The sequence below is a fragment of the Pygocentrus nattereri genome, chromosome 1 (genome assembly GCF_015220715.1).
Source record: "Pygocentrus nattereri isolate fPygNat1 chromosome 1, fPygNat1.pri, whole genome shotgun sequence".
In the NCBI taxonomy this organism is placed as follows: Eukaryota; Metazoa; Chordata; class Actinopteri; order Characiformes; family Serrasalmidae; genus Pygocentrus; species Pygocentrus nattereri.
In genome coordinates this window covers 12,579,422-12,597,261 of record NC_051211.1, presented here as the reverse complement: position 1 = coordinate 12,597,261, position 17,840 = coordinate 12,579,422, and the positions used below count along the sequence as shown (strand labels likewise).

The following is a 17,840-nucleotide window of genomic DNA, read 5'->3' as shown; positions in this document are numbered from 1 at the left end:
TGTAGGATGCTCTGCTTTCTCTAACAGCAGTAGCACTTGCCTAAGCTCCTGTAATGCTAATGAATTAGCACTGAGAAGATGTGTTGGAGATGGCAGTGCAGGGGGACGAAAGGAGCCAGAAAGCAGAGAGAACTGTCATGAAGAGGAAGATTGGAGTGTGTTTTCTGAAAGCCTGTGTTCATTCATTCCCTGAATCAATAGAGTGGCTGATTAGACAGTGGAGAACGGCTTAGCGAGGCGATCGCTCAACTGGTGTTTGACGATATGAGAGCACAAAAAGAGAGCGAAAAAAAAGAATTTGAGAGTGAATAAAGGGGGGGGGGGGGATAAGGGAGGACTGAGAGAGGGAGATAAAGAGGAGCGAGGGAGCTCGGGGGGAGAAGGATGAAGGCAGACAGCTGTGTTTTTGTGCTACTATTTTGAGCAGCTAGCCGCTGCTCCACTCCCCTGGTTTGGCCCGGCCTATTTCTGTCCTGGGCTGGCCCTGTTGCTATTCCTGGCACCTGGGAGCGAGGGAGCGCGAGAGGGAGGGAGGGTGAGAGAGAGAGAGAGAGAGAGAGAGAGAGAGAGAGAGAGAAGTGGCGTACATTCACATGGTAATGATGGGGCAAGAGAGAGGCAGAGGCAGAGAGAGAGAGTGTGCTGCATGAGAGCTGTATGAGTGGATACAGTGCTGTGCTGTATGAGTGAGAGTGCAGGAGGTATTGCTTCTGCTTGGGCTCAAGAAAAGAGAAACACAGCTCTGAAATAGCAGTAATTACCTCTTTTTTCACTCGCCTGATGTGTGAATCTGGCCGGCTAAAAGACATCCACCGAAACGGTTGACATTTCTCAGTGGCTGAAATAGTCTGAAGTGGACGGACCGAGGCAAGAGGAGAGCGGAGAGCGAGCGAAAGGGTGAAAGAAAGCGAGGAAGAGGACTGGGTCGCCTCGAGAATGCTGCAGACCATCTATGAGAGCGACACCCGCATCCCCGCTGAGTGGCTGAGGACCATACTGGACACGCATAGCATCTCCAGCACTGTGATTGACTCAGGTACCTGTGTGAAGAAGCCTAGATCAGGAGAGTCCAGCACAGTTTGGTGCTAAAACATACTCGATTCGACTCAGGAGTTCCCCAGACTGTGCTGGACTAAGCTGGAGTCTACATGCTTTTGCTTCTCACAATCTGCATTAGTCTCCTTGTATGTTTTTGACAAAAGCTTAGAATTTAGGGTCACTTGTCATGCACTCATATGCAAACATTTGAGCGTCCTCAGTCAGTTTGCATGTTCTGTTGGTTTTCTGCATTTTCTCTGCACAGGAACAAACTTACATATGTCATTTCTATATGCAGTAACTATATTGGAAAAAAAAACAAACAAAATATGTGACTTAACTTTTGCACAGGCCACAGTTTGTTTTTTTTTTGGACAATATGTTAAATAGAGGAAATAGACCGTAATTGCACATTAAAATGTGTAGAATTGTATTCACTGTAGAAGATGTTTTAACTTATTTACACTTAGAAAATCAGCAACACATGAGATTTGACCAGAGGTCCTCAAACTTTTGCATACGACTGTATGTCACATGTCACATATGCCTGAGAATTAATGCTATAAATATACACAGAATAGTAGCTAAGCTCACAATATTGCACAATTTACTATACTGTGCAAAGCACAGAGACCACCCTTTTTGACCACCCTTATGCCTTTAATTTCCAGTCATAGCAGTCTTTAAGTACAGATTAGTCAAGAAAAACACAGAAAACATTTAACAGTAGTTTCAACAACTAAATATGAATTTTTCATAATATATTGTGTCCACTCTTTGTCTTTATTAGCTTCCGTTCTTTTCAGGACACTCACTTTTAAGTGTTCAAAGAAATCGGCAGGGATTTTTCTACATCTCCAAAGTTCGGTCTCAGAAGTTGGTTGCATTTTCTACTTTTCACAATCCACGCACTTTCAGTAATGTTGAAGTCTGGACTCTATGGCAGTCATTCCAGTGTTCAAGTTCTGTGTTTGTCTCCTTTCTCAGTAAGACCTTCTTGACCAGCTACACGTCCTTTCAGACCCACGGCGCTGAATTGTCTTGTCAATGTGAATGTGGATTCATCTCAGAGATGAAAGCTTTACGTGCTGTTTATCTGGTGGGGACAGCTTTGGTGTCTAACAGGTCTTTTTGAACTCCACTTTCCTCATGAGAATCTCCTAAGAAATATGGCCTAAAGTGAATAGCTTGTGCATAATACAGTTTTGACTGTAAATGAAATAAATGAAGGGTCCTGTACTACCCAGTACTATGAATGCAACTGCAGTATTATTCACAGATGTTCTAAATAGGTTTCCTAGAATAAACAGAATAAGTAGCAGAATAAATAGAGTACACAGTACTGCATAGTCCAAATGACAGGCACAGTGGTAGTATAGGAGTAATTGCACTAAAGCTAAGTTATACTAACAATAATTATGCAATTTCATTAAATTATCTGCCTCGAGATTTTCTAATATGAAGCACTCTTGAGGCATCATGTCATGTTCTTTTCTTTAATATATTGTTTATTATGAATTATTTGTAAGCTGTAAAGCTGTGAGCATGTTAGAAACGTTTGTATATCTGAAACCAAATTTTACATTATTGAAAACATTGAATGATTCCAAGCTTTAAAGTGGACCTGATTGATACAGCAACAGTATACAGTCGTTTGCATATGCATAGTCATATGCATAAAAGCTTGTTTTGTTGAATTTATAAGTGAAAATAAGTTAAATGCACAATTACACAATTAAGTTAACCTTTGAAATGGCCAGACCCCACCAGTAGGCCCTGTAGTTACTGAGTAATAAGACTTAGTATGTACTAAGCCTGGGATTTTAACCTAATCGTCTATGGGGAACAGACTTAAATAGCAGATTTTAGTGCACAGTTTCTATTCATTTGAGGGGTTAAGCATATTGGGAAAAAAAATAAAACATAAAATATTTTGCACATAACACATTTATTGTCATTCTTTCACCCTATGTGTTGAATTTAGGAAATAATCCATAATTGTGCATTAGATTGTGCAGAAGTATGTTCTCCGTAGAGGATGTGTTATTATGCTATTACACTTAGAAAATGAATAAAAACCAGGGGTGTGCAAACTTTCACACATCGGTAGGACGACAGTACACAGGTATGCGCTTCTTTTCGTGGTTGATAGGAAGGATGTAGCAAGCATGTGTTTGTGTTGTGGTGACGTGGGCTTGTCGTCTGATGCATTGTCTCGGTGCATTTGTGGTTTAAGAATGTGCTTGTTTTGGTGTATTGCTTAACGCGGTTATTAGTAAGCTCATCTCCGCTCATTGTTATGGATTCTTTCATGTTGCGTATACTATGCACTTATAGGAGGATGCATTTTTCACTGGATGCTTATTAAAGCTGTCACATTTGAGAAAGGACGTCTCTGTTGTCCAAAGATTCTTAAAAACACATACTGCTGCTGTCAGAGCAAACCCTCGTATCTCCAAAATGATGACTTTTCAGGAGAAGGAAAAAACATACTTCATTTTTAATGTATGTCAATGGAACCAGAATTTTTACCAAGTCATTTTGGGCCATTTATTTGGTCCATTCATCATGAAATTTACACACAATATAAAGAACAACAGACACTTTCAAATTATGTCAAAAACTGAAAAATGACAAAAATGGAGATACAAGATTTTGTTCCGACAACATCAGGCCAGTTAGAGCCAGATCAGCAGCAGTCTTTTGAGAGCTGTGTTAAGGGAACATAGATGTGCTATACATTTTGAACATGCAGTTTATCAGAACACATCTGACCCCACCTCAACATACTCAGCCCAAAGGCACCAACTGATCACATCACATATAGACCAACGCTGGTGCTGTTCTAGGATCAGATGTTAGATTACATACTGCAGCTACAAACAAGCTACAGTGATGAGGAGACACTCATTTTGGATCTGCATATGGATGTGCTTAAAGCATCTGGGCTCAAATGCTGATAACTAAACTACTTTTACTTTTGTCATGCTTATGACTGCCATTATTGGATATACAGTAATAAATTAGGCTGTGTAACCTATGTGCCAAAAGATTTTTTAGATGTAAAATATGTAAAAAGATTTTGAAAAATTAAAGATGAATTTAATCGATTCAAAGTTTCAGCATAAATCAATAGTTGAGATGTAAACAAAGTCAATGGTTTGAGTGGGTTAGTGTGAAATAGTGCATTAAAGAGAAATTTACTGACTCTTTTCTTTCCAAAGATTTCTATGCAAGGGTGGGGATAGTAACCAGGAGTCACATTGAAAATATATTGCCATTTTTCTTTGCTATAGCGAATGAGCCGTGAAACCTACACATTTTTATATATCTACGTGTGTGTTGATAATGGTTGATAATGGAACTGAGTTACAAGGGGTAGTGGTTGAAATCTTTCTCTTTGAAATGGGACCCTCAAATTACAACAAAAAAAAACCTCGCTTTATTAACAGCTAACTTAACTGCTCTTTAAGCGACCCTGCCCGTCTTCAGTGATAGCAGAGGAGGGAAAGTTCAGCTCTTCACTGCTGGGCTTTAGTTACATTTAGGGCATCATGTGCCTTCAAAGAGGGGCTATAACACAGTTATTTATTGTCACCCACCACTAATTCTTTGGTGATACAAAGCTGAGGATACATATTCGCCAGCTTCTTGTTTCCATTTTCCCGTTCCACCTTAAATTACGCAACAGTTACATTCTAGCACTTCAGGCATCAGAACTGCTGGACTATTTAAGGTGGAACAGGACAGTTAGCTAGCTAGCTAATGAGACATTAGCAAGTTTTTAGCAATTTTTTGCCTGTTATGAAGAAAAGGACCGTAATACATTGAAACTATATTAAACTAAGATGGTATGTACAGTGGTATGGTAAATGATGGTAATTATATATGGTAAGTTTTAGGGAAAATTCTCTCATTTGTGGGTTTATTTGGTCACTTGTGCAGTCATCTTGCTGGGTTTTTCTTTCTTTCTCATAACACTCCATTTGGAGGGCCAACAAAAACACACTACCCCTAGACGTAAACGCACAAAACGGAGGGCTAAGGGCTAAGTGGTAGGAGCAAGGAGTGAAATGGAATTGGGCCTAATAACTACTTTGCAAAATAACTTGGGACGAGTCTGAATTTTCAAATATTCAAATAGTCACTAAAGTCATTTATTCTTATAAGAACCGTGAAATGTGCATACAGTCATATGTATAAACTAGAGGGCAGTAAAGAGGTCACGTCTTACGTTTTGGTCAAAGTTTCTTACCTGGTTAGTGCAAAACGGAAGCACTGAAAGATTACTGTCGCCACCTGGCAGAGAGCCTGTGGGGTCGGGTAGCAGTACAAAGCACAAATAAAGCAAATAGGAAGCGTTGTTGAAAAGCACCAATCAAGCTCAAACCAATATTTCATCCTGCTTGTATAAATTTAAAGGAATAAAACTTTCAACATTGTTTAGTACATTTATCAGGTGGCATCAACTGATTAACTCTTCACAAACTCATGGTCTTTCAGCTAAAAGTTATGAGGCGAAATACAATGTTGCTAGGCCAGGAGTCGGCAACATGGGGCCCCAGAATAATTACACAGTTTTAGTGCCCCCCTGTGGCTCCACAGCAGAATTCGATTTTTATGCTTTAACAAAAAATATTATTAAAGGCTGGAATTAATGTACAACTGCTAATTCACCAGCTTTTAACCCTGAAGACTGCTGGTCACATAGTAACGCAGACAACAATCTCAAATAGCTAGTAGCTAACGAAATTGCAAAGAAGAGAAAGACTCAATGAACATTAATGATTTACACACGAATGAATGGACACATTTGTGTGTATATGCACTCCAGCTGGTTTCTGCATAAGTTTATTCGGCAACAAGAAACTGTGAAACACCAAAAAGTCAAATGTTGAGAGACATTTTACAAGAAACTGTTCTAGTGGGAAAGTTTCCTGCTGCAGATGTGAGAAAAGTGGCTATAAAGCTAGCTGAGCAGGTCAAAGTAAGCTGTTGTTTTTCCTCATATTTTATTATGTTTCTTTAGCTGTATTAGCACATTCACTTTATAACTTTCCAAGCTGTTAAAATGTTAAACCAGTAAAAGGTGGTTTTTCCAAAGTGGTTTGATTTTTGTTGAATGGGACAAAATGGCATTTGGGATGCTGACCCCTGTGCTAGGCTAATAATGCTAGCTGAGGTGAAAACAGAAATTTATGATTTGTTTGTTTTTCTTAAGGACTTTACATTGTTTACCTCTACTGGTGTAGCGTCTCATTTCATCTACTGTGGGTTTGTGGTCTATGTCTGGGTTTAATAAAGTACAGTTACAGTAAAATGTTGGTCACTGTCTACGAATGTATCCGGCTACGAATGTATCCGGCACACGGTAGTATTATTCAAATCTACACATCGCTTGTAGTTTCTGTGAGGTAGCTTCATTTTGCGTCTCTCTGCTATTGCAACAAAACCTTGCATCTCCATTTTTGTCGTTTTTCAGTTTTTGACATAATTTGAAAATGTCTGTTGCCCTTTACACTGTGTGTGAATTTAACGGTGAATGGACCAACATAAATGACCCAAAATAACTTGGAAAAATGTCGGGTTCCATTGACTAACATTAAAAGTAAAGTGTGTTTTTCCTTCGCCTGTAAACTTACCTTTTTGGACAAGGTTTTGTTCTGACAGAAGTGATCTGGTTCCTCTCACCACCACTGTGAGCAGTTCTGTAGTTTCTTTAGAATGGAACATTTCACACCAAACACTGAGCAACTTTGTTTACATCTTAACCATTTTAATGATGCTCAAATTTGGGAACATCAGTGAAATTCTCCCTTTAAATAATAAATAAAATATTCATTTTATTTTCAGTCATTTTTTTGTCACTTTGGGAATTCTGCATATATCATTATTGTAACTTTATACTTGATGTTGTACAGTCTGCAAAGGGTTTGTTGTTTTTCTGAGTGTAAATAAGTTACACATGCTCTACAGAGAACACATCTCCGCACATTTTAATACATGATCACTGTTTATTTGCTGAATTTATTGGACTTAAAATGTGGCCTGTGTCAAGGTTATGGCACTTTTGTTTACATTAGATGTTTTATTTTTTCCAGTATGTTAAACTCAGCAAACAAGTAGAAGGTGGGCACTAAAATTTGCAGAAAGCTGCTATTAAAGTATGTTTCCAGTAGTGGATGTGAAAACTAATTTTCAGTTCGAAAATCAACAAAGCATGGCATTTGATCAGGGGTGTTCAAACTTTTGCAGATGGTTCTGCATATAATTTTATATATGCATCTGCAGCCAACTTGATTTTACATTCTTAAAACATTGCTTCCAAACTTTTGAGCAGTATTGTACATATACATTAGGGATGTCCAGTTTCGGTGCTGGACGGCAGCACAGTGTGGTGATTTTTCTGCTCTTGCATAGCTGATTCAACTCGCCAGTTAATGACCATGTATGGTGGGTGCGCTTGAGCAGGAAGGTCATGAAGCTATGCTGGACTAAAGGCCCTCTAAGACTGCAGTTTAATACCAATGATACTCATGAATATTTACATTCATAGCAAAGGTCACAAAAAAACATCCCTGGACAGACGACCTGTTTTGATGATTTTCTGTAAGAAAATATGCTAATAAATTCTCTACAGAGCACTTTAACAGAAATATATTTTCTGCTTTTTTTTTTTTTCACAAAACATTAAAAAATATAAATGTACCATAACCTTTGCACAGGCTACATTTTATGTTTTGCCTTTATTTATTTATTTAAATTCAGTAAATAATCAGTAATCGTGCATTCAACTGCGCATGTGTTCTCTGTAGAGAACGTGTTTGCGTTTTTCACTTAGAGCATTAATGAAACGTCATTGGACCAGGGTGATCAAACTTTTGCACACAACTGTACATACCAGTGTATCAGCCTTCGAGTCTCAGGCAAACAACGTTGTCGAACCGTGGCCAGGAGATCTCATGTGACTCCTTGCCTGTCAGTTGATGCAGAACATTTCAATTTAAAAAATGTCATCCAGCGTTTCCATTTTTAGCCTGGCTGTTTTGTAACGCTGGCAGAGGGATTCTGTTTATTTTAGATCTATCTGTTTCTCATCAGCTCTGACTCACTCTGGCCACCGAGCGACTTCTCAGAGTTCTCATGCAGCTGAGGAGGGTGAGTCAGTGCCTGTAGCTGCATCTGACCAGGCCGCTGTACACAACTCGCTGCTCAGAGGATGAGAGGCTCGCAGGCTGAGAGGCGAGTGGAAATAATGGCTCTCGATGCCGATGAATAAAAGATGGAGGTCGAGACGTGGCTGAGCGAGTCCCTGACACTGCTGACAGCGGCGCTCGCCCACGGATCTGGTGTTTTCCATTATCGTAATTATTCCACACATTATACAAGACCGAGCTGGCTGTTTCTGAAAAGCAGATTCAGATTGTGTTTCGTTTGAGGTCAGTTGTTTTTGGCAGGCAGACCTGCATTCTCCCGTAGAGACTTGACCAGTGGACACACGGACACATGAGACTCTGTTTGCAGAGAAACAAATGCAGAAAAATCTCCAGGGAGTGTTTTCACTGCTAGCATCAGTTCACTACTGTATATCTTTAGCCTTGTCCAGTGTGTGTTCATCATGGACTGCGGACTGCATTTTTAAAGGGGAATTTCCCGTTTCTAAATATCTGCATAATTAGATGGTTGAGATGTAACCAAAGCTATCCTGAAGTATTTGTTGTGAAATGCTTTTTTCTTTTTTTAGAGAAGCTACACTCAGAAATGAAGATATGACACTGTCACTGGGTCAGTGCCCCTCCTGTCACTGGAGTGGTACCCTCAGGGTACATCTCAGTACCTTTAGTCAGGGAACATACTTATACCATAATCTGCTGACAGTATATTTTCTAACCAACCTGTACGGACTCCACACACTCCGTCTCGTCTCCAGGCTTTTTATTTTACTATTCTTTTTCACCAAATTAGGCTATGAAAAGGTAAAAATACATGCTTTTCCCCTGGAAAAACATATTTAATTGGACCTTAAGAGCACTGCTGTACCTTTCATGGTACATTTACATTGGTTGTACCCTGTTGAACTAAAATGTACCTGCAGAGTTCCTTTATTTCCAACAGTGTAGAGGCAGAATTGTTTACAGTCACATGACAGGAACTAGACGTCTTGAATTGTTGAATAAGGATGCACAATGATATCACAATCATATCAATATCGGCAGACATGCATCCGTATATATATGCATAGGCATGTGTAGGTTTGACTGATATTTTAAAGCAATATTTGCTGATGTACTTATTATATTTTGCTCCACAAGCACAGGATGTTGTGCCACTGTGGCAAAATATTACATTTTTATTAATTTAGCTGAATGTGTAACCCTATATATATATATATATATATATATGTATATGTGTGTGTGTGTGTGTGTGTGTGTGTGTGTGGATCATCAGGTCCCATATCAAAGCATCCCTAGTGTTTAAGCTACCTCACATAAAGCTATTAGATGTAATAGCTGAGAATATGCTGCCTGTTGCCTCAGACATTGTTTTGTGATAGTTTTAAGATAAGATTTAGCCCTAAAACATACCTTTTTAAAATCTACTCATACCAAATGGTACATGCAGGCTGCTGTGAGACAAAATAGTGTAAACAATTTGTTTCTCCCAAAAAAAAAAAAGTCAAATCACATAGAAAACAAAAAAGACAGGTGTTGATTCACTGGTGGTTTTGGATAGTAAATAAAATGGGTATTTTTGCATTGTAGCTATCATGACCCCTGGTTCCATTCACCACCAGTGTGAAGAAAAGAGCAAGTTTCTCTAAAGTTAGTCATTTATAGCAAACCTCTCTGGATGACTTTGTTTACATCTTAACAATGGAGTGGTACACTGACAAAATAGCGTAATTTACATGATGCACATGCATGGAATTTAGAGGTGCTTAAAGGGAAACCAACATTTCATAATTTCTTTACAACTCAATTGTTATATGTCAACAAAGTCATTCAGCGTCAATTAACTTGGTATGAATGTTCCATATAAATTCTTGGTATATGTAACATTGATATCAAATCAAGTCAAGTGGGCCTTATTGTCATTTTGCAAGATAAGCTATACATTGGACCCATACATGGTACTTCAGGCATCATAGTACAACAAACAACAGCAGCACATTACACAGGACTACATGAAGAGCTGAGACAGGACAGTGTGAAACGGTGGATATGGATCTCATACAGCGATAGGCTACTGACACATGAAAAAATAGTCCCACAGAGCTTTTCTAGTGGCTTTGAAGGTAGTGGCCAGGTCAGACTGGCAGGTTACAGACTGGTGTGATTGGCATGCTGTTTACCTCTCTTTGCCTTGCCAGAGCACGAGGGCCAGTTGAATATTCTGGCCCCTTAGCGTTTAGGCATGGCTATTCTTGGCCTCGTTATTTCGGGCTTAAGGCATTAGGGGGCTAAGATTAGCCTCGGTTATCATTCCGTCTGAGTTAACTCCTAATAAAACCACCCACCGGAAGACTTTATTTATAAACCTCACTCATCCTGCACTGCTGCACTTTCCACAGAATGCCATCTTCATCCACCATATGGAAACATCCTTTCTGGTTCCTTTCTGTTTTTGTGGGGGGGGGTTGGATGGCAGATATAATGCAGAGTTATAGTATTTGTGTCAAAGGAAAGCAGAATGCTGGAATGTTCCGTGGTTTATGACCCAGTGTTGAAGAAGTTGACCCACCTGCCCGCAGTCGCACAGTGCCCTTCCTCTTTAGCTGTCATTTGTTATGATTGGAACAGATGCTGGATACTATTAGTAGTGATTGACACTTTAGAGCGTGTTGTGCTTCTGTTTTGGTGGGCAGTGCTTTTTGTGGAGTGTGTATTTCGGGGAGAGGGGCCCCAAGGAGTCAGAGTGACTAGCGCGCGTTTCAGAACGTACACTTTTAGTTTGGCCTCTGAGAGGGTGCACTTGGTTGCACTTGGCTGTCAGCTCGCTGTCAGTCACCTACAACAAGCACTAGATAAATAAAATCTGCATTTATATAATATTAGATAATATACATAGGACAGATATACAGTACTGTGCAAAAGTGCAATGAACTTCCACAGTTACAGGCTGTAGTCCATCTGTTTGTCTGCAAACTTTGTTAGACCCTTTTCACATTTTTCACTAGTCAGGACCACCACAGAGTGACTATTATTTGGGTGGTGGATCATTCTCAGCACTTCAGTAACACTGACATGGTGGTGGTGTGTTAGTGTGTGTTGAGCTGGTACGAGTGGATCAGACACAGCAGTGCTGCTGGAGTTTTTAAACACTGTGTCCACTCATTGTCCACACTATCAGACACTCCTTCCCTGTGGATTCACCTTGTAGATGTAAAATCAGAGACAGTAGCTCATCTGTTGCTGCACAGTTTGCGTTGATCATCCTCTAGTCATTCATCAGTGGTCATGTGTGGACTATTCTCAGTCCAGCAGCGACACTGAGGTGTTTAAAACTTCAGCACTGCTGTATCTGATCCACTCAGAGCAGCGCAACACACACTACCACACCACCACCACGTCAGTGTCACTGCAGGTGAGAATGTCTAACCACCCAAATAATACCTGCTCTGTGGTGGTCCTGTGGGGGTCTTGACCACTGATGAACAGGGTAAAAGGCACCTATACAGTAAGGTCAGTTGGTATAATGGACAATCAGCAAGGAGTTTCTAATAAAGTGCTTAGTGAGTGAATATATTTCATAAATAGTATATAAATATATTATAACTCTCACTGATCAAATAGTAATTTAAAATATAAAGTAAATAATTTTATGTCAAGGTATTACTAAAATAGATAGTATTATGGTATTATTTAATGAAATTTAATGCTGTTACAAATATGTCTTGGCCCCAAGGTACTGTTGTATGCAAAAGTTTGGTGCACAGGTCAAATTTTGCTAAACTAAGTGAAAAGTCTCTAAGAGACTCATCCTCTACAGAGAATATACTTCTGCATATTATAATGCATAATTACTGTTTACTTGCCAAATTTTACATATTGGGAAAATAAAGATTAGATTTGCCCTAAAATTTGCAGAAAAATTCTGTATTTGAGTGTCTTCCCCATAAATGATATATTAACTTATACAACAGTTAGTTCTGGCCATGCAAGCTCAAGCTGGAGAACAAACTGCCGGCTGTGCAGCGAGTGAGTGTGGCTCGTTACTCTGACGACTCTTGTTAAGGAACTATAATATGGTGGAAGGAACTACTAACATTAAAACATATTAAACCCAGTTTGTTTATTTCTTACTGTATTTATTTAGCTGTTGTATAAAAGCAATAGAGCACTCGAGGAGTGTGCTCTCGCAAAATAACATCACAGCTGTGATGATCTACGGCGAGCAAATCACAGCTGTGATGTTATTTTGCAATAACACACATCCTCTCATGTTCTATTGCTTAATTATTTCCACTAAATCAGCAAAACATAAATCATCATTTGACTATGGCACTCTTTTTTTCTTTTTTTGCAGACTTTTGCATATGACTGTACTTGTGAAAAAAACATCATGTTACATTTTTTTTGTCTAGTTTACAACATTTCAGTCCATACTGTTTGGAATGCATGTGTTTTGTCTTTATATAGATTTTTTTGAGGGTGAACATTGTTCGTCATGTCTGGATGGCACCTTGAGTGTGTGTGTTGAATGAGCATGTGGGTGTGTGAGTTCCTGAAGAACAAGTGTGAAGAGAGAAGAGAACGTATGACTTTCTGTAGTGTTTTATCCGTGGAGGAGTTGAGTGTGTCTAGAATTATGCAGTCTGTTTAGCAGCACACATCCAGGCCATGTTTACAGTGTGTTTGTACATGCATAAAACATGCTCATATTTTGGCACAAATCCAAATCAATCTCTCATTGAGCACACACGCCCTAACAGCCACCATCCCACACACACACCAAACGGCCGTCTTTTTTTCTGCCGTTTTTGTTCACACGTGTAAAAATAGTTGAACTGCCTCTTGTACATGACAGTCACATGGCCGTCTGTCTTTAGATTGAGCTTTAAAAAGATTTCGGTCGCTGGTCAGAATATCTTTATGTGCTTTCACTCCCAGCAGCTCCAGATAGCACCGGTCAGGCAGGGTATTTTTTTAGGATTAGCTAGCGCTGCAGCACTAAAGTCCGGACTAAAGGTGTCTTTTACTATCGTCTCAGACGTGGTCTTGATTTGAGCTTGAAGCTGGTGGGTGTGGTGACGTTCGGACGCTATTTCTCCAATTATCAGGCATCAGGGTTTTAACAGACGTGATGAGTGTGCTCATGAGAAAACAGGACATAAACAGTGAATTGATCCTGTAAAGTACTTTTAAGTGCTGTCAGTAATAAGTTAAAATATTGTTACATTATACACCGATCAGGCATAACATTATAACCACCTCCTTGTTTCTACACTCACTGTCCATTTTATCAGCTCCACTCACTGTATAGGTGCACTTTGTAGTTCTACAGTTACAGACTGTAGTCCATCTGTTTCTCTGATACTGTGATAGTCCCCTTTTACCCTGTTCTTCAGTGGTCAGGTGTGTGTTGCACTGGTCTGAGTGGATCAGACACAGCAGTGCTATGAGTAATGAGTAAACTGAGCAATTGTTAGAAAGGTAACACTTTACTGTAGGGTGCTGCTTATAAGGCAATGTGACATCTACATAAGCTTGTCATGACAACTAACATAACCATACATAACTGTTTATAAATGCTTGTTCCAATAAACATTATTCACTATAAAGATTACCTTTGCCAGTTTTGATAAAGTAACCTTTATGACAAATGATGCCTGTCGTAATAAACATGTATAAATAGTTATTTAGGGTTATGTCAGTTGTACACAGGTGTCACATAACCTTATACACAGCAACCTACAGTAAAGTGTAGTTACTACTACTGGCAGCTCATCGCAACAAGTAAAGAGCGAATTAACTGGAGCTCTGCCTGTTACAGCACTAGGCACTGATATCTACTGCAAACAGGTGAATATACTGATGTTCTTGGTGCTTTTTCACAGTATTGAACTTTATTTTCTTTACAATGGTCAAGGATTCGCTAGCTAGGTGAGTAACGTGTTGGAACTATCTCAGCTCCACTAAGTTCTCACTATCAGGAGGAGCACATGTTAATGTTAAAGTGTGTTTTTTTTGCCTTATTGTGCGACTAATGATGACCTTACATTTTGTAAGATTTCCTTTGCCTCTTTTTCATAATGGTCAGAAGTCTTGGGGGAGATGGTGTCCAACGGGGCCCACTCAGCTTCTCCAAGGCTCAGCCCAAGGCTGCTTAGGCAACTCAATACCAGATGATTGTGTCAGCTTGTGTTTAATGTAGCTGGTTAACATTAGCTTGGTTATATTAATTCAGACACCAAGGAACTCAGAAATCGTCGTCTGAAACACGAGGAAAACTTTCTACAAGAGGCTAAGTTTAGAAATGGACTGCTGGACATGCGTAGAAGAGAAGACATTTTATTACGATTTCAATTTCATGGAAAGTTGTTATTGTGTGTATTGGGACAAGGTTCATTTTGTGATTACTGTATGGTATCTAAGTCAGACCAAAAATCTAAAGTAGTTGATGCAAGGTATTAAATTTACTGCAGCCCATCTAAAGCCTTTAAGATACACAGAAAATTGCTGGTTATCAGTTTCTGCCTCAGCTAGCGGCTAACGTTAGTGTTCCTTGCCCAGCTACAACGTGTTTCACCTCATACCCTTTACCTTGATAACAGTACGTTTGTGAGGAGGTAGTTCGCTGATACTAAATGTGACAAATTCGCTACATCAAGATATAAAATGAGCTTGAATTTGATGTGATCTGTGCTTCTCTGACGCACTTCGTAAGCGGTTTAGCTGCGCTCTATACTGTCTGGTGCCGTGTGCAGTAGCCTTTAGCCGGCTGCAGTAGTCTTTCTGTATGACCTTCTTTGGACTAAACATTCTGATCAAAATGTAAGACTCTGCCAGCTGGTGGAGCAAAGGGTTCAGACTCATTGTTCTGTAATATGAGAACATGTTAGCAAGAAGCTAATTTCATCATCAAAATTGCTAATTAGCTAATTGATTTCATGACTATTAGAAAATTGACACAACCTAAACAACTGGAAAAAAGTCAGAAGTGCAGACGCAAACCTATTAATACAGAACGCATTGAATGTAAATGTAATGCATTAATAACAGTGGGATTAATTATGTCACTTCAGTTAAGCATTATAGCAAAATGAAAGCAATAGGTGAAGAAATGTGGGCTGGAAGCAGTTAAAGACTAGGTCAGGCCTCGAAGAGGTTTTTTTTTTATTTTATTAAATCTTGGTCCCCTTTAGATTCTGGACTCAACAAAGCTGGTCTTGACCACAGCCCAATATAAATAGCTTTAATGGTCTTGAAATTGTTTAGAACCTCTGAACCTCCCTCAACAGAACAGTGGGTGGAAACTGTAAGACAAATTTACATAGCAGAAAGAATGGCTTACCAACTTCGATTGAAGGAAAACGTATTTGCTAACAAGTGGCGAAAATGGACGACATATGACGCCATAAGGAATAAATAGACATAAGTACAAGGATATTTTATCTTTAAATACGATCACTTGATAAGAGTTTTGTAGCCACAGACAATCACTCTCTCTCTCTTTTTCTTTTGTCTTTTATCCGGTTCGATCCCCAGTGCTGATAGTCCATGACTGAGGTGTCCTTGAGCAAGACACCTAACCCCCAATTGCTCACCGGGCACCGTGGATAGGGCTGCCCATTGCTTCAGGCAAGTGTGCTCACTGCCCCCTGGTGTGTGTGTATTCACTAGTGTGTATGTGGTGTTTGACTTCACAGACGGGTTAAATGCGGAGGTGGAATTTCCCTGTTTGTGGGATTAAAAAAAAGTATCATGTAACTTTATCTTTTTTTTCCCTGCTCCCCTTTTTTCTTGTTGGTGTTGTGTTGTTTGTGATGTTCGACCATCATATACATTTTACATCTATGTCTACTAGTGTGAAAACCTCAATAAACACTTAAGTGTAAAAAATAAATAAAAAAGACATTGTTTAGAACCATTAGTGTGTGATGTACTGAAATCTGTCTTTCAGAAAATGCCGTGTTCACAAACTCAGAGCGTTACATCACTGAAAGTTGTGCGTTTGCTATTTCAGGCAGCGGTGAGACCCCAGTGGAACTTTGACTAAATGGGAGGTTTTCATTGTTCATTTGCTTTGCAGGCACTTAAGCTTGCTTTGCACTGCTTTCTGCTGTCTCCGCCACCCACATGCTCTTTACTTGCATAAGACTTTATATGAGCTGAGTAGTTTAAAAGATTTGGCTTTTATCAAATATGCACAAGTTTATAAATAACCATTGTATTATCTCAATCTGCTTACTGCTCTCTTACTGGGCTGCTTTGTGATATTTTCAGGATATGCACTACACACTGCCAGTCCAGGGGTCAACATCAAGGTCAGCATTGTGGCATTATTTGTAGTTTTCTAACATTTTCTAATTCTAAATCAGGGCATTTTCAAAAGCCTGTTTAGTGACACTTCTATGTTGTCATAACAGACTATGCTCAGTAATGTAACAGTGTCATGCTGCTATTAGCAGTAATTGTCATGACATACACACTTAAAAAAAGGGTTCTTTTTAGTAAAGACATGAACACTTGTATGATTAAATGGTTCTTTGCATAGTGAAATGGTTCTTCACATTGGTGGATAATACTGTATGTTGTCTATGGTTCTATAAAGAACCTTTTTGAAAGGGGTTCTATTTAGCACCAAAAAGTGTTCCTTCATTGTTCACAGGCTTGACATCGTAACAATTGAAGAACCCTTTTTGGTGCTTTTTAGAACCTTTTTCAAAAAGGTTCCATACAGAATCATCTACAGCACATTCTTTATCTTTACCATTTAAAGATGCAAAGGGTTCTTTAGGTTCATGGTTCTATATAGAACTTTACTAAAGACTACTAAAGAACCCTTGAAAGATCTTTTTTAAGAATGTATGCCATAAAGTTTAACGTGTCGGCAGCTTATCTCTCAGGGTTTGCTAAATGTACTCTTGTCAGCTGTCATGGCCTAGTTATAACTACTAATAACATGTTTATGCCAGGGTTGTGCAATATTATGTAGAAAGTTTTGAGTGAAGTTTTACCACACAATTCTTACACACAAATGTCGAATGCAGACTGTCAGCCTTTTTAGCTTGGAAATTGATTGTTTTTTAATGTCATTTATAAATAATGTGGCCCCCAGAAGGTTAAACTGTTATGTAACTTGTAAAAACACACTGCATGAAGCTCATATCCTGTGTTTTTTTATGTTTCAATATTTCCCCTGAGGTAAACTCATAACAGTTTTGTGGGTTTATGCACCAAAAATAGTCATAATTGATGTTCACATGACTATTTTCCAACCATATCTCTTAGAATTCAGCTGTTTTTGCTACTGTGTCTTTAAGGGTGATATATATAAATTAGCTCTGTTCTGATTGGCTGCCCTGCATTGTGCCTTATTCAAACAAAATTCCAGGCTAAAACAGTCCTTGAAACTTTAATGTGAATGTGCAGAGCTAAACTGCTGTAAGCTGAATGGATGGGGCTAAACTGCTATAGGTTGGGTAGGTGTATATATGTAAATGCATGAAAATTAATGGTGGTGACCACAAAAAAAAACTAAATAAAACATTCATTCTAAATGAACTGAACTGCACAGAACATTTACCACAGGAACCTTTAACACTGTTTACCTACTGTATCAAACTCTTACTTCAAAGA

The 17,840-nt window shown here is 39.0% G+C and overlaps 1 protein-coding gene across 5 annotated transcripts in view; it reads left to right on the top strand.

The window, feature by feature from the left end:
• Positions 1–17,840, top strand: part of LOC108441433 (histone deacetylase 9-B) — a 76,433-nt gene that overhangs the window by 14,988 nt on the left and 43,605 nt on the right. The window contains exon 2 of one of the 5 annotated variants that reach the window (XM_017720954.2): positions 836–1,036. The exons of 2 other annotated variants lie outside the window; for them this stretch is intronic. In XM_017720954.2, the coding sequence (XP_017576443.1) occupies positions 937–1,036 (100 nt within the window). In that variant the 5' untranslated portion in view covers positions 836–936. Of the gene's footprint in view, positions 1–566; positions 1,037–17,840 lie in introns of those variants that run through there. 2 more of the 5 variants (XM_017720955.2, XM_017720952.2) reach the window with 2 other exon arrangements.